The following is a 22,050-nucleotide window of genomic DNA, read 5'->3' on the forward strand; positions in this document are numbered from 1 at the left end:
ATTGTGAAGCTGATTTCATCATAGATCTTATGTCTTGGTAAAACCAAGTTACATCTATTCACTATTGTATTGACATTGCATTCCGAAATTAGGTTTAGAAAAAACTTATATAAACTATAAATTGTATATAGTCTATAAAGAAAAAATTAGTTCACTTTTCCCAAGAATATCTTCCCGTTGATTTGAACAGGAAATATCTAAGATATAACAACCTTGAATACAGTGCAGATAGAAGTTCATTAAAACGTGAAAATAGTGTTGAAAACTGCTCTGATGAAAGGAATAATAATCATAAAGTTTCAGTACAATTCCACATCTATTGACATTTCGACACTAGATCCCATTGGTAGGCTTCGACGGAACAGGCTTCAGCGGAGGACACCGCTAGATAAGTAGACTTCGCTGTGATCAACCCCATAGAATCACAATAATTTCATTTACTCAAACAACAACACTCGTTTTGCTGCCACTTGGGGAGCAAGAAAGCTGATTCCCCTGCCAAACTGGGATTAGTAAAACCATAAACCGCTAAGAAGTCTGCTCCCAAGACATCCTCCACGAGAATAGATGGAAACACCTTGCATGAGACAAGGTAAGGTACATATCAGATTAGAAACTATGATCAGCTGATAGGTTGATTCATTTGTCTATGGTTTTTTGAACTTCCTACTTCCTAAATGGCTGCCTACTATTAATTCCCATGAACAGCATCATTAATATTTGATTAAAATTTTCCGTTTCTATACTTTTCAGCAATTCAGCATAAAAATAGGTTATCGGTTTTAAATTTAGGTGTAAAATCCGTAAATAGTTGATAACTGCTCAATAACAATTATTAAACATCTAGATTCTATTATACAACTAAGTAAAAATCATCATTCAATAAAAAAGTGATAAAAATCAAAAGTTCTTGTAGATCATGTTTCAAATTTGAAATTTCGACCGAAAATTGACCGTGACGTTCGGAAATTGCAATCGAAATCTCATTCTGGGCTAGGGTCCGCAATTAACTGATCTATCTGACCCCAGGCTATAGTATCCGAAAAGTCCTATAGATGGGTCTGTTGAATGTCTTAACAATGCCGTTGGTACATGAATGATAAAGAACTGCAAACTACGTGTTAAGTTTAAGCCCATGGGCAAACCTTACAATTTATTTAGACTAAAACCAAGGTATATGATTACCTTTCCTAAGAACCTTAGCTTTCGGTAACGGTTTATTAGGAGGCATATGTGAGTAACTGTTCTTGACCACCCACTGTCTTAACCATTGGGTATCCTACGGGTATGTCCAGAACAAGATGTTGACAATATGAAAGGTGAAGATACTGATTAGAAAAGCAAAAAGATACTTGAAAATAGAGTAGTAAATTGAAATGATTCGAAACCTAAGTTCTAGTGAATAAACGATTAATATTGAGAAAAAAGGGACTGAAGAGCTAATTCAACTGAAACAACACATACCTGCCTGTCGTTGAAATAATTATATTTTATACCTATTACTATATTTGACATATAAGTAATCTTCAATATGAAATATATGAAATTTTTTTGCTTCTACTATTTAGAACTTAGAAATATGACATGTGATGTTATTACAGATGATAATTTGTTAGTTAGAATTCTTGTGACATACGGTAAAACCCATTATTTATATTAAAAATGTCATATTTGTATCGAGGTCGGTTGCTAAATACATCTATTTATTCAACCTTTCTAGTCAATATAATATAATAAAAATAATTATCAAATTAACTTTTGTTAGAAATACATGCTTCCGTTTTTCACATTATAACAGCGACTAGTTATTAAATAAACTCAGATTATTTTACTCCAGTACTGAAAACATGTTGGGTAACAAATTTTTTGACAAAATAATTTTTGTAATTCTGTGGTGTACAACAGGGAATCCGGTTGCAGTGAAAAGTAAGTCCTACGGGAATTTTATTAAAGCAACTCGTTGTTAGAAAATACTGTCAAAACATCACTTCCAACGATTTGTTTATGAAATATAATGAAATTTTCATTTCTTAGTTTTAAGAAAATAGGACAACCCTGAAGTATTTCTTTGGTTTAGTTAAATCAGAATTTATAGCTGAATTTTACGGAAATATTTCGGATATAAAAAAATCAAATAACGCATTTGAACGTGATTGTTTGGAACATTGTGTTCCAATGAAAATATGCAAACTAAGCTGTTAAGGAAAGTGCCTCTTTGATCATTCAGCTTACAAATCGACTCGTCTCCTTCATACTTAAACAGAATATATTACGTGCTTTTTACATTATCTTAGCATAAATTCAAGTATAATCAAAGCAGAAAAGGAAATAATTTCACTCTACTTTTTTAAAATGATATACTCACCGCCATTAGCAGTGATACACTCAGGAGAAGTAATTTCTTGACCCTGATATCAACGTTTTATTGTTGACTTTGTTCAATAGTTGTCAGAGAATACCAGATTAGAAAAGTTCGCAAGTTTGGGGATTTCAAAATCATCATCATGGTAACAACAGGGACAAACAGATGCGTACCACCAATGGTGCATTCCACCTAGCACTCACGACAATCATGTTCACGTCCACGGTCTTTCTTGTTCCAGTTAGCCCAGATCGTAATATTCGTAAATCCAAGTGGAATATATTATGAAACCTTTTGAGCGTTGGGGTCAATAATAACAAAAAATAAAACAAAAAACTTGAGAATTACAATTTGTAAGTCATTGAATTTTTGAGTTGAGGATTAAACTAAATTACATGGTGGTCCGTCGAAAGTACTTATAATATCCCTTTCTGCATCTAATAATGAGATAGATTCACATAAACCCATCATGGATCATCGTGAGTGTTAGTAATAACATTAATGACCCTAATGATGGTAGTCCCCATGTGGAACGCCCAAAAGAGTATTTGAGATGATGGGATCACTTAGTGAAATAGATCATAAGTATTAAATTTTTGTAAAAATTTGCGGCTGATTATTTTAGAAAAGAGCTTAGTCCTGCTTATCATATCTCCTCATTTTAATCTTTGGCCTCTTCCCATTCCATCTATGATTACAGCTTCCAATAACTGCAGACCACTGTGTGGTTGACCGTTTTATAAAGAGTTATGGAAGCGATGTGATATTGGGTTTAATACTGAAAGGTATGTGTACAAGACTATTTGAGAAATGGTTTGGTCGATATTTGAAGTAGCCCCTAGTTACCATATTCAAAATCTGGTGAACATATGTGGGATATGATGAAGAGAAGATGGTTCAATTTTGCATCTTTCTACATAAATAGTTAATTCTCGGAGATTTATACTATATCCTTTTGTTGATAAGTATAGGTATAAGTCAGATTGTGATCACATTTTTTTTGGCACATATTAATGAAATATCATCATCCTATTTAAGAAGGTTATGACAATACCAAGAAATCATTACTTATGGGTATTTGTGACAATGTATGTCACTGAGTATATTATTATCCAGGGGAGCGTTCTAATGCTACATTTTGAATCGATTCTTGGTTGTATAGAGGCGTATTTGCTCTATATAAGTATATAAAAGAATTAGTGCATGAAAATGTTTGTAGGTAATTGTGTTGTCCGAAACCTGTCCTGATATCAGATAACATATAAAAGATTAGATAGTTTGATATGTGAAAAAAGCCATAAAAAACGCTATAGATTCATTTACTTCTACCTAGATATGTCATGACGATACCTATAAATAATAAAAAATTCATATCAAAGCAAAAATATTGTTGTTTAGTACATTGCTTGACTTCATTCGAACTAATTTTCAAATTATAAAAAATTACCAATTATATCATCACAATTGCAAAGAAGAAGAGCTTGTTATTAAGAGTATTGATAATGCAGAGAATTTCAACTAAGATCAACGACACGAAAATTTTTACTGAGTAGCATAACAAAAAAAATATTATTCATTAGATCATTATTGCATCTTCTTCGAACTAATTTATAAACCGTAAAATATACAGGGTGTTCCGGGACTTGATCCAGAAAATTCGGGAGTGAGTAGATGACGTGAAAATAATGGTGTGACGTAAAAAACTTTATTATACGACCTCTTGCTTCTGAGTTATAGGCCCTATATCAAAACTTATATTTAAATATAATATTTTCTAAATTATACATTCGAACATTTTGAATTTTCAATCGATGATTACGTATGTCCATTTAGTCTGCTCGACTGAATAAAAAATAATTCTAACTTTTACAGGGACAAGCTGTACAATCTCAAGATAGCATAAATGAGTTTTTGAATCGATTTTTAAACAAAAAGGTACTCTTTGTTTAACTTGATAAATTTGTTTGCCATAAAAAGACATTCTGCAAAAAATTATTATAAATTTCAATTATTTACTTAAAATACTTATAGGAAGGTATTAGAACACAATCAAACATATCTAATTGAACTACAGATTGTCGAACATCATTTTACTTGCAAAAATGGAAATGTACAACACCCTGTTTATGCATAGCAACACAACTGCCTCAAATTACAAATAATTGCAATGCTCAATGATTCATTTTAACTGCTGTTTCTCTAGGGTACATATAAAAAATTTTTGAAATTTTTCAATTGTGAAACACACTATTCAAAACAACAAATTTCATATTATATTTGGGTCTATTTATAGAATATACAATTATTTTCCTAAAATTAAATTTTAGAAGCAAGTATTATAACAACTGAGGGGGATACGCCAAATAACCAACAGTGGTCTCTTCCTTTCTTTGATAATAATTTCGGACTTATCTCTAATGGAGCAGCAATAACACCATCGCCTCCACGAGTATCAATTGTATCAACACCACCACCAACACTATCGACAATTATCGGTAGGACAAATAGTATTAATATAGCTCCTCCTTTTGTTTCTAATAGTAATATGACTCAACCTAATTCACAATTACCTCCAGTACCTATTATCAACCCTACGGCTACTTCACCAGAAATAATAGAGAAACCAACAACAATCCATCCGATTGCGCTTGTCGTTGATCCAAATTATATGCTCAAATATTTGTCAGTTGTACCTACAATTACTTCAATTAGTGAAAAATCTTTCAATGCACCACCTCCTAACAAATCTTCATCTTTTGTTGTCGATCCATCGTATTTTCTCAATTTTACTACTGGGATTTACCCTCTAGTATCCACTACAGTTACTTCTAGTACTACGGTAGTTTCTACTACTACAATTCCAATAAAATCAAATACTACAACTGAAGTTACTGAAACTACAATAATTCCCGTCAACGTTTCAACTACGGTTTCTAGTACTGTAGCTACTACTATATCGTCTACTGTTTCATTGAATGAAACAACTTCATCTTCATTAAATAATACATCTTCAAATCCATTGTGTACTAGTACTTCTTCGTATAGGCCCCTTGGTCTCGATTGTGACTATAAATCAACAGAAGTCGTTACCACTGAAAGTACTTCTGACAATTTTCAAATAGAAGTTCCCGCTGTAATTAAATTTGATTTGAATATAACATCTATACCGAATTATATAGTGAATTTAACCCCTGTTACCCAGAGTGACTTAGATATAATAGAAATAATCAGTTCCTCATCTAATAAGTTAGTATCTTCAATAGAAACCTCCTCAACTTCTGCAAGTACTGTTAATATCGATCTATCTGACACGGAACTTAATATAGGATGGAGGAGTTCGTCGGTATTACCAACATTTGCAACTGCTCCGCCCCCACGGAACAAAATATCTCAAAAAAGTGAGTATTTTTTTGTTGAATAAAACATACATCGATACTAGAATATCACTGGGGAATTTACAGTGCGGAAAAGCCAAATTCAAACGATATATCAATCAAAGGGTATTTAATGTTCAAGTTTGATGTATTACGAGATTTTTTCGAGACAGGTGTGCCAGAAGACATAATAAATTCATTATTTGGCTTTTCCATAATGTTTGAATATATCTTCGAAAGAATTATTGATGATAAATACTAGGTAATGCAATTTGGAGATACTGACTTTTTTAAGATGTATGAGACAACCAACTTTGGGAAATATTATATTCATAGGAATCAAATTAGTTTGATTCAGGTGTTGATATTTTACAAAGCCACTTTTTTTGAATTCGTAACATATCAAGTAAATTCTTTTTTACGTATGTTGTTAGATTGAAGCTTAATTTGATGTAGTATAGGTTATGTTGATAGGCAACTGAACGTTCGTATTTAGTTATTTAATTCCAAAATCTCGCGTTCGATTCCTTCTTCGTTATTCAGTCATATAATAGAATACATATCTCAGTTTCAATATTGGAATAGTATGTTAAGATCTAAAGAGAAATCACTGAATTCAATAGAGAAATTTAATATAATATAGACAAAAATTTTCTATGAATGAAAAGTAAGGCTAGAATTTCGGCATTTTATACTAAATTGTGTTCGTGATTCAGTTAATATGTAAATGAATGAATGAATTGTATATAGTTGTAATGATATCAATCTATAATTTATGATATTTGTAGTGTTTCGAAGGAAGAGACTTACAGCTATCGACAATTTTTTACAGTGAGAATGTGTAATATTGAAGTAAATTTTAATGGTACATGTAATTAACATATCGACCTTCGCTATGATCATGTATATGAAAACTGACAGAAAAATTAATTATAATCAAATTAATGAAAATAGAATGTCATGCTGGCATCTCCGAAAAGAATAATAAGTGAAGTGAGACTGGATGAATATTTGAGAGAGATTCATGAAAAAACTGGGGGAAAAAATTGATAAATAAACATTTGAATTCAGAATTTTGATTATCGTAACTAATGGAAATAGAACTGTGAGCTAAAATTTTTTGATAAACGTAGTAATGAGTAGATAAATCGTCTGTTTAACTGAACTTTTATATGTAAAATATGCTATAGAGAAGTCGATAAATAAGATATTTGCTGAAAGGTATGAGAATAGACTAGACAGTCTATAAAATAAAGGGTTAAAATAAAATTAAGCCCAGTTTAACATAATTTGTTATCAATAGTTATCAATGTAATTATATTATCCATCTACCTACATATGTGATCTTAAAGATCATAAAGATCTAATAAACTCATAAATCAAAGTTTAATAAATCCAATTCTGAAAGAGTAGATCATTAACCTACAAAATATTGCGAATCCTTTTAGATTACAGGTATACCAACTACCAATTACTATATACCAACATATATTCCTATTATATTGTATTTGTGGTGAAATATCAACATTTCTTTCAAAATTTGTATTTACTTATATGTTTACATCACATTAATTAAGTTGTGAGATACGAGAATTATCCAAATACTGTGATTAATAGTTGAATTTCCAAAAGTAGGGGACCCTATCTACCGCATAATTTAATTATTCCTTCATATATAGGGTCAAACAATAGTTAGATGACTTGGTAGTGAACACCGAAACAAAGAACGTCCTTTTTCTTCTTCATCGTAAGTAGGACTTGTATTGTGTTTGCATCAATGGTTGCCTAGTTGCAGCTGGAAAACCAGCTTTCACACTAACTTGTATGTAACGGGATGTATTCGGTTTTTCTTCCTTTGCAATCTTTGCCAACCTGTAATCTGACATTCTATCCACGTGGTCTCTTCATTCTTCTCGTCGATTTCTCGCCCATCTCACTACATCCTGGATGTCACATATCTCCCTTATTTCATCATTTCTCTTGTGTAAGTTAGAATTTGTGAAAAGTTTGGTGATAATCATACTGAATACACTGTTTACACATCACTACACCAACACTCATAATTACATTATCTGACTGGCATTTCGATAACCAAGTTATCGTCTTCAGATGTTGAAGGTAAACTGTTTTTTATTCAGCGGATTTCTTGAGATTTTGGTGTATAGTCCTGTTTCGATTAAGTTGTGGAGTCATCACAACTAAGTTGGAATTTCTGGAACCTGGTGATATTTATACTGAATACACTGTTTGCACCACCACTACACCAACACTAACAATTACACTGTATGACGCGCGTCGTGGTGTAGTGGTGGTGAAAACAGTGTATTCAATATTTCTCTTGTGGTGTCCCGCTAATGATCTCAACGTTCGCATATCATTAGTTCTTAAAAGACGATTAGTTATGGTAGTTTCTGCTCTGGTCTCATACAGATCTTGTATATTCCGACTTTGCTCCTGGTAGCCGTCTTATAACATATTCCAAGTAAATGTTAATAATTATTGATGAAATATATTAATAACTGCTCAATATGAAAATTGTACTTCTTGAATATGAATATTTATCTATGTTTTCAAGTTTTTTCGAAATTTCTAATTGTTTGTTCAAAGTTCATTGATCTACAGAATGTGCTGAATACTATAGCACTGGAAGAAGAGCTACCAGAACATCGAAAGTACAAGTTTTTATTATTAATGGTGAAATTTCTAAACAAAAAGAGTTTCCTCATATGGTAAGTTTCAACTTTTTTGTATGAAAATAAAAAAAAATAATATAAAAATATGCAGAAAAGCTAGAAGCTTCATTTAACAGAGTTAATTTAAGAAAATTGAAATTTTTAATAAACAATTTGGAAAGTCCAACATTTTCACTAAAATGGATCTAAGTTTTGATTGAAATTTTAAGGCAGCTTTGGGTTATGGTGCAAAGAATGACAATCAGTGGTTGTGCGGAGGAAGTTTGATAAGTGAAAACTACGTTGTAACAGCAGCTCATTGTTTATCAACTAAATCTTTGTAAGTATACTATTTCCAGTTGAGGTGGCTGAGTTTAAGTTGTAATTCATGTATTTTTGATGCAATTTCTAGCTCTTGCTTGATCATTATTTCTAAATAATGGTAGCAGCAAAGTGAATCTGAAGCACATGTTTTTGTTCTCAGTGTCTGGTGCGAGAAGAGAAGAATTTGAAAACTTGGAATTTTGATTTGATAATAACGTCCTCATTTATTTGATATTTTTGTAATATTTGCTCTAGATCTAAAACATTCAATTGTAGCTTTAGACCAAAATTGGAGAGTATGATTGATCAGCGGGTACAAGCCAATCAAATGAATACATCGTAGTGGAGAGGTCATGTCGCATATGATATTACGTCTCGACAAAAAAATTTATTTTTTTTTGCCTCAACATCTCTGAACAATGCTTTAACCAATCAATTCTTTATTCAAAAAGAGGCTATTTCATCATCGAATACTCACGTGAAGTTATGTGGATCCTCACATCTAATATTTGATGTCTACTATATCTTTTTAATATCACTTTGAGGTTCTCTATCACAATTTTTGTGGTATAACTACCTCTTTCGAAAATTTTCTGTGATGGATTTCCTCACAATTAGTGGTGGCTCATGTTTAGCAATGTTTCCATCAAAGTTTACCTTGTACAAGGCTTATCGTCTCTAATTTTATCGGCTTCTGTACTGAAACTATGGATCCGTTGCCATTGCCACACAAAATAAAATATGAACCAGGTTTTCACTATATTTGACTAATCCAATTTTTTGTTTTCGCAGAAAATTAGCATTTTTCAATTTCCAAAAAAATTATGAATAGCTTACACAAATTCAAAACTTCCATTAATTTAACCGTGTTGAGAGACTGTTCACTAAAGTAACGTATTCTTCGGGCCTCACATCTCATTTAGAAGAGTCTAGGATCTACTATTGGAAATGTCGCTTTAGTCATGTCTGCAAAGAGCTAATTTCAATGCCACACAAAATTATATAAGATACAATTTTCACGATATATACCTATTCTTCGACATATTTTTATCATGCCTAGATTGAAACAATGAGCAGAATTTAAATCAGCCATAATATAGGTTGATTTTAATAGCGCATAAAGTTTCCATTTTCCAGAACGACTTAGAACTCCCTCCTAACCGTCTCCAACCTTCCATATGATCATGCTCCAATTGATCAATATATTCATTGTATCTCGAGACGCATTTGGCGAGGCATTTTCTTTATCGATAAGGTGTTCCAAAATTACTAAAAAAATTTTATCTCTTCGTCCAGCAGATGACGTAAGAGTGTGGAATATAATCCTTCTGTATATTATGTAGAGTCGGTATTTTCTGCTATCCTCCACTGAGGCTCAAAATTTTCTCAATTTTCTTCTCCAAAACACAATGCGATCATTGTTACATAGCAATCAGTAAATTTTTCAAAAATTTACGCACTAAACCACTCACAATATTGATTGAATCAATACTGGCGATAGTGACGGCGAATATAATACATATTGAGACATAGTCAGAGAAACGCGCTGCAGCACAGAGCAGGGTAGTTTTTTTGTTTCGTATTCGCTGGAGCGCGCGCAAATTGTGGTACGAGACAGAACAAAACAGCCCAGCGCTTGGACTGTCTCGTACTTGTGACCTAGGCACAGAAACTGTGTTAGATTGTTCACCAGCAATGGTATATGCTAGAATTTGATATTGGATCAAGAAATTTGAATTGGTGCGTGCTAATTCGGTTTTTATGATACCAGTGATAGTAAATATATGATAACTAAATACAAGCAATACATCTTCGAGAAAACAACCTGAATTTGTTGATGTTGATGGACTTTGTGTGGTTAGAAAAAAATATTTCCCTTTATAATCACAATAGCTCACATTGCTTTCCAATATACGAAAACCTAATCGAATATCGGACATGAGCCGGATCTGTTTTCGAGAGGCATCATCGGCATCGGATTGGAAGTATATATGATATATTATAAGTGTCCCAGCCTTAACGTTCTCCAAAAGATGAGTGTGATGTGATAAAAATATATGATAATTTTCAGAAAATGTCATTTAAATTACGAATTTATATATTTTTTTTATTTCTTTGATGTAGCGCTTATGCAAAAATCTCTTCTGCCCAAATAATATTTTCAAGCGAAGTCTTTGCTTCTGCGGCATGTGTCGGTTCAAATAGAATGTTTGATGAACACACGGAAATCTTTCTTTTTCATTGTAACTACTAAAGGAAAAGAAATAAAAATTTGACAGCTTTTCTTTTGAATGATGGTAGTTGAAATTTTAGTTTTAAAATTTCCTCATTTTATTCGTATTTGAAATCCCTGTTTTCAATTTCATTTAAATCGGTTTTTCTCATTATAGTAGACCCATATTTTGGAATAATCTCGACTAAAACAGAGAGCTTTATATCTACTGTAAAAACCAAACTCAATAGGTTTCTTTGGAATGATAACTGCTGTTAATATTTACTAATGTACCTTCGAATAATCCTTATATCAAACTTCGTCATAAGATTTGTACAACTTGTAGATTCTTCCATCCTCGTCAACGAATAAAATGTAATATATTCTATTTTATCTATCTCTAATAGCCTTTTTGTAGTTGTGAAAGTAAATAAGGATATTAGAGACTCATATAATCCCAAGTATCCCATTGAAAAGTGATAAATTACTAGAAAGATATATTACAGAGTTTGGAATGAATAATGAATCAATATTCGTACCTAAACGCGCTTTGCTACAGGACAAGTCAATATCTGTGATGATTGATTTAATTTTATATCAGATACAATATGAAGTGATAACATGATGTGCTCTCTTGTTCACCCTGAACAATGTGTCGTAAAATTCGTCGTCTTAAATCGTAAATCTTGTCATAAAAACATGAGCCACAAAGAATGAGTCGTTTATATCGTTATTAAATTCATTATGTTTCTAATCTAGTACAGTCTTTATTCAAAAAGAATGCAATTTATTGTTTAGGAATATGAATTCTGTTATATTTTTCGCTCCTTTTCTAAGTGTTCTGGTTATCAATGAAATCTCCACTCAATCCTTTTATTCCCAGGATATCGAGCGATTTGTAAATATATGAAAATCTCCTTTTCTTTCAAGGCTTCTGACTTGTTGACAGTGAGGCGCTCAAATCATTCTATTGAAGAAAAAAATCGTGATATTTGATAATAAATTCAACTTTTGAGACTACTGAATTTACTCTTAAATAGTATTATTTGATCAAATTTTTATTTTTACTATTCGTAATAGTCCATACAACGAATTTCGAAAGATATATAGATGAAAATGTTTGAAATCGAATATTTGAATTAATAACGTTGAGCTATGAAGTTTGAAGGTTCAATTTTCCGGTGAAATTTTGGAAACTATGCGTACTTAGTCGAAGTTTCCAATGTTTAGTATTGTCTCTTAAAAGTATGTGACATTGGAGGAAATTTACTTTTTTCACCATTTAACTTTATAAATATGTATCTAACGAGTTAATGCTATCCAGACCGTTGCAGAACATTAAACTCTTGTATATGTACTTATATGTATAAGTACGATATGTACTTTAGCCACACAAACACGCTCCGGTATTCCCATAAAGTAATCTTGTTTACGATAAGTCTCACACACTTCATGGTAAATCGAAAGGCTTTCGATTGGTTAAGAAATGGCCGATAAACGGTGACGCAATTATTTATTCTTTTGCCAACTGATTCCTTTATGACATCGGGCTCGAACTCCATGAAGATATCAAATGCCTTAACGTACTGGTCAACACTAATCTGAAGACGACTGGAGAAGTGTCGACGCTCCCTACTCAGAGAATCAGCCAGAACGATCTAAAAAATTGTATGTCGACGCGTCCCACTCAGAGAATCAGCCAGAACGATCTAAAAAATTGTATGTCGACGCTTCCCACTCATAGATCAGCAAAACAATCTAAAAAATTGTATGTCGACGCTTCCCACTCAGAAAATCACTCAGAATGATCTTAAAAATTGTATGTCGACGCTTCCTACTCAGAGACTCAGCCAGAACGATCTAAAAAATTGTATGTCGACGCTCTCCACTCAGAGACTCAGCCAGAACGATCTAAAAAATTGTATGTCGACGCTCTCCACTCAGAGACTTAGCCAGAACGATCCAAAAAATTGTATGTCGACGCTTCCCACTCAGAGAAGCAGCCAGAACGATCTAAAAAATGTATAGTGACTCAATTACACGTATAGATCTAAACTCTTGTGCATGTGAAAGAATTTAATTTGTATGATTTAATATGTATGATTGATGAGAAAATGTTTGTGATTGAAGGAAATGTGGAGAAAGGTAGAATCTACCGTTGTTTTCAAAACATTTTTATTGGAAAGTAGTCTTGAAGGAGGCCGCATTTTCACAATTCTTTTCTATTTAATTTTTCTTGTGAGAAATATGATGTATTTTTGAATGGTAACAACAGTTTTTGTGTTAATTGTATTTGGCTGGAGGTAAAATTTTGCTTTTGTTGGACTCCTTATTTCAGAGGTCCCGTTCAATACGTTAGACTAGGAACAACAACTTTACAGACCGAAACCTTACAATCTGAAGATTATAATGTGATTCAGAGAATTCCATATCCAAGTTATGTAGAAGGTCGCCAATATGATGATATTGCTCTTCTTCGCCTGGATAGATCAGTAGAGTTTTCCGACTATATAGCTCCTATATGCCTTCATTCATCAACTGTTCCAGACGGCGTTAAATTAACAGCGACTGGGTGGGGAAGAACTACTCCTACTGGAAATACTACAGAAGAGTTAAGAAAAGTAGAGCTGGACATTATTTCTTTTTATGTTTGTCAAAAAGCTTATAGTGTAGCATCAAAGGAGGAGCTACCATATGGTATTGTGGAAAATTCGCAAATTTGCGCTGGATCTTCTGACGGATCTAAAGATACATGTCAGGTATTTACTCATATTAAGAAACATAATGAATAAAATCAATTGTATAAGATTGAATGATAACTTCTAATACAATAAAGTATCGGAAAACTTTTTGAATAAAAAGGTAATACATGGATAGCGATTAGGTTTTTTATTGAGGAAGGAAATTTTGAGAAATTTCTTTTTCAAAATCAAAGACTGATACAAATTTTGATAACGTAAGACTATAAAACACTGTCAGAAGTTTATATGTATATAACTAATAAAACCTTCTGATTTTATGAGACATAAAACGGAATATAAACTTTATATGATGAAAATAAATAGAAATACTGAGGCAACATACTCGTATTAAGTGATCCAAATTCAATAGAACTGCCTAATCTGGAATCAAATGTAGTGCACACAAACTTTCTTGAAGCGTTTAAATCTATACACCTGATAATTCAAATATAAATTTACTTTTTAGGGTGATTCCGGTGGGCCACTTTCTTTAGTACGAGAAGGAAGATTGTATTTGGTGGGAATTACTTCATTTGGAATTGGTTGTGCTAAGCCTGGAATTCCTGGGGTATATACTAGAGTTTCACATTACGTACCTTGGTTAGAACAAACAGTTTGGGGGCAATGATGAATTTTGTGGTCCTTTCACTTGGATAGCTCATTTTCATTTATTATTGTGAATAGAAAGTCTAATTTGACAAAATATTGGTCTACAATTATGGTTAATTTGTTGTAATAATAAAAATAATCGAATTCTATTTGCATTAATACATGATTTTGGTATTTTTTTCATATTTGGTGTGAGTCTGAAGAATAAGCCATAAAATTGTCGAATTATTATAACTTATTTCATCTCCTAATGCAGAAATACTACCCTTATCCGAAGTAATTTTTTTAACGAAGTGAAAAATGCATATTAATGTCCAGGAAATATGGACCAATCATTCTACTTGCGTAATTGGGTTTGTAGTTGCAGAAGCTGACGGACCTTACAAGGTATCCTATGAATCTTGAGAATTTTGATACTTGTACGTGTACTTCACTACACTAGTTATCAGCTTATCTTCTATTTGATAGTATAGATAGTAAAGAAAAAACATATTCACCAACTGAATTGATTTTACTTTGATACAGAAAAATGTCTGTCTATCCACCATAATTTCGAAAATCAATACTTCGAATATGTATTCCGCCGTTTTTCAAAGGGGAAAACAACTACTTTCCTGGCTAATGCCTCGACGAATTTTGAATTACAACCTATATGAAGAGCATGTTGTAAATCAACCTTTTGGTCGATATTAACATTCCCAATAACTCGTAATTGCCTAGAGACACTTTGATGATTCCAAAAGAAAATAAGTCCATCATGAAATATACCACAACAACTTAACCAGTTAGTACAGCAACAATATAAACGCAACAATGAATGAAGTTATTTCTCTGTACTCATTTTGCAGTAATGGTTTCCTGCAGCTCGTGCTGAAAATTAATCTATGTGAATTATAACAAACATTCTCAATTCATAACCATGTCATTCAATTCTTTGATAGTTATTAGTACCTTTCGTTTCATGTAAGAATAAACTATTTTTGGGTTTGTTAAAATAAGAAAACAAAAATTCTATTATTTTATCAGTTTAATTCCTAGATTTCCTACATTCTTAACTTAAAAATTCACAATTATATAATAGAAAGAAATTCTAAAGTTAAATACTACTTATCCTACATTCTTTCGCCTTTCATCCGTGGTACAAAAGGATTGTCCCGATCGTAAAATAAAGTTGGTAACCTATGCACCGTCATCTGATTATCGATCCAGTTCCTGAATTCTGTAATATCTACGTAAACGCCTGGTATATTCTTTTGGGCACATCCAATTCCCCAAGCAGCCACACCTACAACAAGAGTGAAATCTAGAACTTATGTGCTCTTATGCTCTATGTCTTAAAGGATCATTTTCAATGGGATGAATAGGCTCTAATTACTTGTTTCTAGACTCATTCTGCTTAGCTACACTTGAGATACCTAAATTCTATTGTAAAGATCGTCATCAAGCTTGGACGATTTTAAAACAAGTAATAGTAACATAGTAATTAATAATGACGGAGAATTCTCCATTTTGATATGATATCATACTCCTCCATTAAATACATCGTTGCCGATCGAGTAAATAAGCAACCTAACCTTAAATTAGTGCTAACGTGCAGTTTGTTTGTTAGTGGCTTTTGCATTATCCATATTTGTAAGGAAATCATTTTTTGCAAGAATGGAGGCTGCTCAGCATTTAGTTTATAAGCATACTTTGGAAAAAAAAATAATTACGTTGATTGGTAATCATTTTACCACCGTCTCAACTACTGAGCAATATTTAAATATTTAAAGTCAAGTAAAGGATAATAAGAGAAAGAACCAATGTAATGAAAAACTGAGCTACCAAAATTATAGACGTCTAAATAGGTTTGGAATTATAAAGATAGATTACAAAGAAAGAAAATCTTATTGCGAAACGTAACAACGATGCTTCATTAAGGTATTATTACTTGTCAAAAAAGAAGATTACGTATGGAAAAAAAAATTGCTAAAAGGCGTCATTGAATAGTATGGCTATTTCGGCATCTGGCGTGTCTAGTATGGACCTATGGTGATATGTCCAATTATTTCGGCCGCGGGCCGAATTCGCCTTGTGCCTCCAACATAACCAACAAAAAAGTATAACATACCTGCAAAGTAGTATCTCTCTGGGTCATCATTCCATGGACAAACTAATGGACTACCACCGTCGCCGTTACACGCATCTTTACCCTCTTCACCTCCAGCACACATGAAGCTGTGGTGTAGTTCGAAGAATTGCCCAAGTCTAGTATTTCTTAGTAATTCTTGACATTTAGATTTGTCGATATAAGGAAGGTCGACCTTCTTCAAAATACCTTGATACACTCCTTTTTTTCCATATTTATTCTTACCCCAGCCTGTGAAGTAGCACCGATTTTGAGAAGTGTGTTGGTAACTTTGAGGTGGCAAACAAATTGTGTCGATGTTTTTAGTCAAATTAACAGCTTGTCTGAGTTTAAGGAAAGCAATATCGTTGAATAAGGCTCTTGCGTAGTAGTTTTCATGAAGTGTGATTGATTCTACTTCTACTTCTTGAACTGGATACACTTCAATTTTTTTGAGGATGTCCCATTCACCTGCACGAACTTTCCATCTAAACAAATTATTTCATTGTAATAGAAACTTTCATATACTGTCATATATCAATTTAATATTTGCTCCTCTCGCAATTTTGGCAGATGAGAATTTTGCTAATCAGTCAGAATTGGAATCCATTCATATAACGTGTAGAGTGAATAATAACTAAGAAATACTGTGTGTGAAGTATCACATATTACTAATTACCTCTTAGTCATGTCAGCTACACAATGAGCTGCTGTAATAACTGCTTGTGGATGAATCAAAGCACCGCCACAAACAGGTCTATCGTTAGGGGCATTGGGTTGTGTATGTATCGAGACCATCCAAGGAAATTCAGCATATTGAGCCTCGTTATCTTTAGTACCTGTAATTTGAAACTCCACTCCGTGTACTCTTCGATAACCACATCCTCTGGGGTCGGTAGTTTCCGTAGGAGATGTATTTGGATTCGTAGTAAAACGGTTATCCGTAACCGATTGCTTTTTACAGCAGACAAGAAGAGCATTACCACATGGTCCGTCATTTAACCTGCAAATTTCAATTAGAACAAATGAAAGAACAAGATGATCCTATATATGAACGCGATTGGAAATTATTATTATTTTGAGATTAAGGAGGTTTTGGGTGGGTTCTTAGTCATCACAACAGTAACAAAGTGATGTGAAAACTTTTTATGAATTGGAAAATAATAGATATTGATGATAAATACCATCAAAAGCATAAAAATGCTTTTGAGAACTAGATTATACAAACTCGAATTGATTTTACCAAATAAACAGTAAAATAAAAGTTGGTGGAATGTAAAAGTTGTTTTCAATTAATCCAAAATACGAAACAAGTTTCCAACACCCGGAAATTCATAAAGTATTTTTCATTAAACATTATTTTTATGTGAGGAATTTTGCATAATCCATATAGGATACTATCAGATTATATCAAATATCAAAAAACAGAATTCACTTCTATAATTTGAAGAATTATTGTGAGAGAAAATTCATCGGGCTTTGGGTATGTCATTAAATTTATATCTTTTTCCGTTTTAAGCACCCATTTTTCATGAGAACATTTTGTAACTTGTAGAATGTATAGAAATTGGCGTCAATATTGTACGACGCTTGTTTTGAAATACATTAGGGACGGAAGCGTTATTGTCTAGCGAAGAAGAATGGATATAAGTGAAGAAGACAACTCATACAGAATTTTCAATTACTGCAATATACATTCGCTTATAATTATTGACCCATCAATTGTGGATAAACTGAATATTGTAATATCCACATAATGATATTTGACGAAGCTGTGAAATGTTTGGTGTATCTACACGTTTATAAATAAATGAAAGGCTTTGATGACATAAATTATTTCTCGCAGATAAAGTCAAATCAAGTCGTGACGATTCTAATTCTGCTCTCCAGTAATAGAAGGAAAATTTCCCAAAGAATCAATTAATGAGACAGGTAACATAGCAGAAATCAAAAACCTCCAAAAGAAGTGACAATCAAAATAAGTGGGAAGTATTAAAAATGAACTAGATAGATTAAATGTATAATGAGCACAAGAAGAGAAATGATTAGGATGAGGAGTTTCAAATACTCATGTATCATTATTAGTGAAAAAAATGAGGTCGAAAAACATTAGTGACCAGAAAAAAATTAGAAATAGAGCATACTGAAAAATGAAAAAGCAACTGATATAAGAGAGAACAGCGTCAAGTGAACAAATCAAGCTAAATATTTACGAAGCAGCCATTAAACTTTGTTAGAAATGAGAAAACTGATAAGATAATGGAAATATAAGGAGGAAATGACAAGTATAAATTTGGCAGCAACCTATAATAGGTAAAGAATTGGAGATCGATGGAAAATAGATCAAAAGGACTTCCAATAATAAGGTAGGAAGAACGAAAAAAAGACAAATACTCGTAAATTTAATAATCAAGTCATTAGACACAAGATCAGCAAAAGTAGAACATGGAAGAAGCTATGAACCACAAAAATCTTTAGAAAAATGGAGGAGACGAGGAACTATCAGAAGGCAATTAAGTCAAGCATTTTGCAAACATTTACAAATTAGTTTACAGCTTATTCTGAAACAATAATAAATTTTAATTTGAATTTGGCATGGATTCTACTGTAAATTATATTTTCAATTTCTAGACAATCTCCATTTCCTTTCCTTATTAACTGTTTCCTTATATCTCTCGTTTGTGTGTGAATTTTTGTCGAAACGTGTGAACTATCGGAAGCTTTGCCCACAATGGGTATTGAAAAAAAAATAGAATATGATCATAAAATCAAGCGTATAGATAATAATTCACTTTCACAAGACTTTTCTGGATCACATATTGACAAGCAATAAAGGATAGTTTATGGAATAGCGAGTTCTAAATCGATCAAGAAAATTAAGTTGAAATAAACCTCTTCAGTATGAAAAATGATTTGTATCATGCTTTGTGATAATTATTGACCTAACTTAAGTGTCACTAGACGTTATGAAAACTTTGCAATGTTATTCAAAATAAAAGGTGTCGTTGTATACTACTAATGCCTGTCAACTTGCAGGTTATCTAGCCCGAGAGCATTTGGTTGAGAACAGTTCCATCGAGAGATCAGTAACTACCACATGCTCTTTTATTTGAGGACGATAACTGCCTCAATAATTAATGAAAATTATGCTGGATATTAGATTGAAGTAATATTCCGTTAAAGCCTGTCGTTTCATTTTGTCAATTTCCAAATGGTACTTGAATTATGCCCCTCTTTTCTGAGTACGGTTTTAGGTATAAAAGCTTGTTCTTTTTTATCTCTTCAAGACTCAGTGTTGCAAAGAAATGTGGTAGGCTTTAAATCATTTCAATTCTGTTTTTAAAGTATGGCACACTATTGCGTTTCGTTCTGCTGGAATATAAAATTCTCTCCAGAGTTCAAAAATTCTTCCATCGTGGATAATACACTCTCTCATTTCCTCTCATTTCTTCTACAAAGGACACTACTTCTATTGTCACTTATAAAGACTTCAAAATTAGACTTACCACTCCCTTTCACAGTTTTATTTATATAGGCGATGAAGGTTTTCTTTGGCCCAAATAAAACTATACGTATCACACAAATTAGTTTTCCAAAATTCCTACCTCATAAACTTGTACAAAGAGAATCCGAACATGTGGATATTGAGGTTTCTGCAGCAGTATTTTATAATGATCTCAACTGGCCATAATTAGTATACATTTTTAGTTTCATTATTCTTTTGAAGGCTGTTCTGTCTTTATAGGTGGTTTTTCTTTTATTTCTTTCACATTATATCTTAATATGTTTAATAATTCTATAATTTCAGTTTCTTCTAGTTTTGTCATCAATTATTTGCCCTTTGCCATTTTTCATTTAATTAAATTAGCTACAGCATAAAATTATGATATTCGCTGCCCTCGATATGGCATAACAATAAATTTATTCAAATTATGATTTTTATATATTGAGAATATATCCCACCTCTACCAAAATTAGAGAATATCTTTTATTGTCATGTAAATAGTTACTATTGCAGTATCTTTATCAGTTGCAAATTAAAATTAGAATTAATTTCAAATGCCTATTTTTCAACAGTTTTTCTTTTCGACTTATGACTATTTGAGCTGAGTGAATGAGACAGAAATTGTTAGTTGACGAATTTTGTTTTTAACTTACTTCAATCACCTTCACCTGTATGTATGCTACATTGTTTCTTTCCAACAAACTTCTTCAGAATCTATTTAGTTCATTAACTTGAAATGATTAGATTGCATCAAAATTAGGTAGGTTAATCAATAATTAATAGTAATTCAATAGAATTTGATTAACATCAAAATCTTTCATTTATAATAGAATAAGAAATAATGAGATAATTATAAAAATTCTATCTGGCTTAAATGATGTTAACAAACTTTTTTATTGTGAAACTTCAGCCAGAATTTGAACTTACAAACTTTGTATAAAAATTTTGCTCCAATTTTCTTGTATTGCTTACGGAAAAGTGAAAAAAATTTGGTAGAGAAAAATCAGAAACACATTTCGATATCAAATTAAAGAGAGCTCTTGAGGTTTTCTAAATTGTATTCATAATTAAGTATATGTTATCCAAAGTCGTTATTCAAAATATCTTGTACAAATTTCAACTCAATTATGTAAGCTTCTGTTTTCAATTGAAATAGAATAGCATTACCTTCTTTAACGTGTTCGGATTGAAGTTAAAAATTTTGGTAATGTGAATATTGAATTAAAACAGTCATCGTTATTGATCGAAATATTCATCTAATATTTTAAATACTAAAGTTCAATAATTATTATGAATCATTGACACTGGTATGAACTAACCTGATATCAATTATATTAACCCCATTAGTATTCAGTTTTCCATCGCGACATTGAAAAAAAGGTACGCAAAAATATGGACACTCCGTAACTCCACTGGGCATTTCATAAGGATTTTTCGGTGTAGAATCATCGTTAATAGGCTGGAGTGATACTGTAGTAGAAGTTTGTTTATCTTCGGAATGAAATTCGTCCAGTATTTGATTGACTTCTTGTTCTAATTGTCCATTACAAACACGTAGCACGAAAAAATTTAAAAAAAGAATGAGAAATCTTGTGGTCATTTCTATTCACTTAAATAATGTATCTCATATAAAGCTAACTAGCAGCTTGTCTGACTTCTTGTATACTAAACGTTAAAAACAAAATTTAATGTAAACGGGTTTCACAAACTGGTATCAAGAAACTAATGACCATGGTATATCTCTTATTAATGATGTTATGGGAATGCATATCAAATTTTAATTAAGAGAAAGAGACTAGATTCAACAGTTTTCGTGTTTTACTGTTATTAATTTTTAATTAATTTATTTCTATTATTGTCTATTAAAAACCTCTAATCCGAAAAGTTATGATATTGTAATAACCCGACATTGTTCTATACTAAGAAAAATATAAAATATCGCATCACTATCACTAATTTACAAAGGTTTTGATTACCAGCTGAAAATTATCGATTATAGTTGACTTAGGTTACACTTACACAAAAGGAAAGATGAAAATGTTCTTAGTAAGAACAAATATGGTTTCTCTTATTTCAGATCAACAGTAATCTCCTACTATTATATTGGTCTCAAAATCCCTGATAGAATTCTTCAAAAATTCTTT

General features: G+C 32.0%; 3 protein-coding genes across 4 annotated transcripts in view; 2 read left to right on the forward strand and 1 right to left on the reverse strand.

Annotated features, from left to right (window-relative positions):
• The window catches only part of LOC130442977 (diuretic hormone receptor-like), a 216,880-nt gene that overhangs the window by 64,034 nt on the left and 130,796 nt on the right, over positions 1-22,050 (forward strand). The window lies entirely within an intron of this gene.
• LOC130440531 (serine protease snake-like) lies at positions 1,848-14,313 on the forward strand. Its single transcript, XM_056773804.1, has 7 exons — positions 1,848-1,926; positions 4,690-4,857; positions 5,626-5,760; positions 8,359-8,465; positions 8,639-8,748; positions 13,283-13,703; positions 14,152-14,313. Exons 1-7 carry the CDS (start codon positions 1,848-1,850, stop codon positions 14,311-14,313), a joined length of 1,182 nt encoding a protein of 393 aa, XP_056629782.1.
• LOC130443005 (phenoloxidase-activating factor 2-like) lies at positions 15,304-21,577 on the reverse strand. Its single transcript, XM_056777444.1, has 4 exons — positions 21,226-21,577; positions 17,081-17,404; positions 16,405-16,889; positions 15,304-15,579 (listed from the first exon to the last, which is right to left on the reverse strand). Exons 1-4 carry the CDS (start codon positions 21,504-21,506, stop codon positions 15,407-15,409), a joined length of 1,263 nt encoding a protein of 420 aa, XP_056633422.1. The 5' UTR covers positions 21,507-21,577; the 3' UTR covers positions 15,304-15,406.

The sequence above is a fragment of the Diorhabda sublineata genome, chromosome 1 (genome assembly GCF_026230105.1).
Source record: "Diorhabda sublineata isolate icDioSubl1.1 chromosome 1, icDioSubl1.1, whole genome shotgun sequence".
Lineage (NCBI taxonomy): Eukaryota > Metazoa > Arthropoda > Insecta > Coleoptera > Chrysomelidae > Diorhabda > Diorhabda sublineata.

What these genes read in the sequence shown, in the direction of transcription:
- LOC130440531 (XM_056773804.1), top strand. Translation starts at nt 1,848, where the DNA reads ATGTTGGGTAACAAATTTTTTGACAAAATAATTTTTGTAATTCTGTGG. An exon ending in GAACAAAATATCTCAAAAAA is followed by an intron (nt 5,761 to 8,358) that starts GTGAGTATTTTT and finishes ATTGATCTACAG; the next exon opens with AATGTGCTGAATACTATAGC. An exon ending in TGTTTATCAACTAAATCTTT is followed by an intron (nt 8,749 to 13,282) that starts GTAAGTATACTA and finishes TCCTTATTTCAG; the next exon opens with AGGTCCCGTTCAATACGTTA.
- LOC130443005 (XM_056777444.1), bottom strand. Translation starts at nt 21,506, where the DNA reads ATGACCACAAGATTTCTCATTCTTTTTTTAAATTTTTTCGTGCTACGT. An exon ending in GTTAATATAATTGATATCAG is followed by an intron (nt 17,405 to 21,225) that starts GTTAGTTCATAC and finishes TGAAATTTGCAG; the next exon opens with GTTAAATGACGGACCATGTG. An exon ending in GTAGCTGACATGACTAAGAG is followed by an intron (nt 16,890 to 17,080) that starts GTAATTAGTAAT and finishes TAATTTGTTTAG; the next exon opens with ATGGAAAGTTCGTGCAGGTG.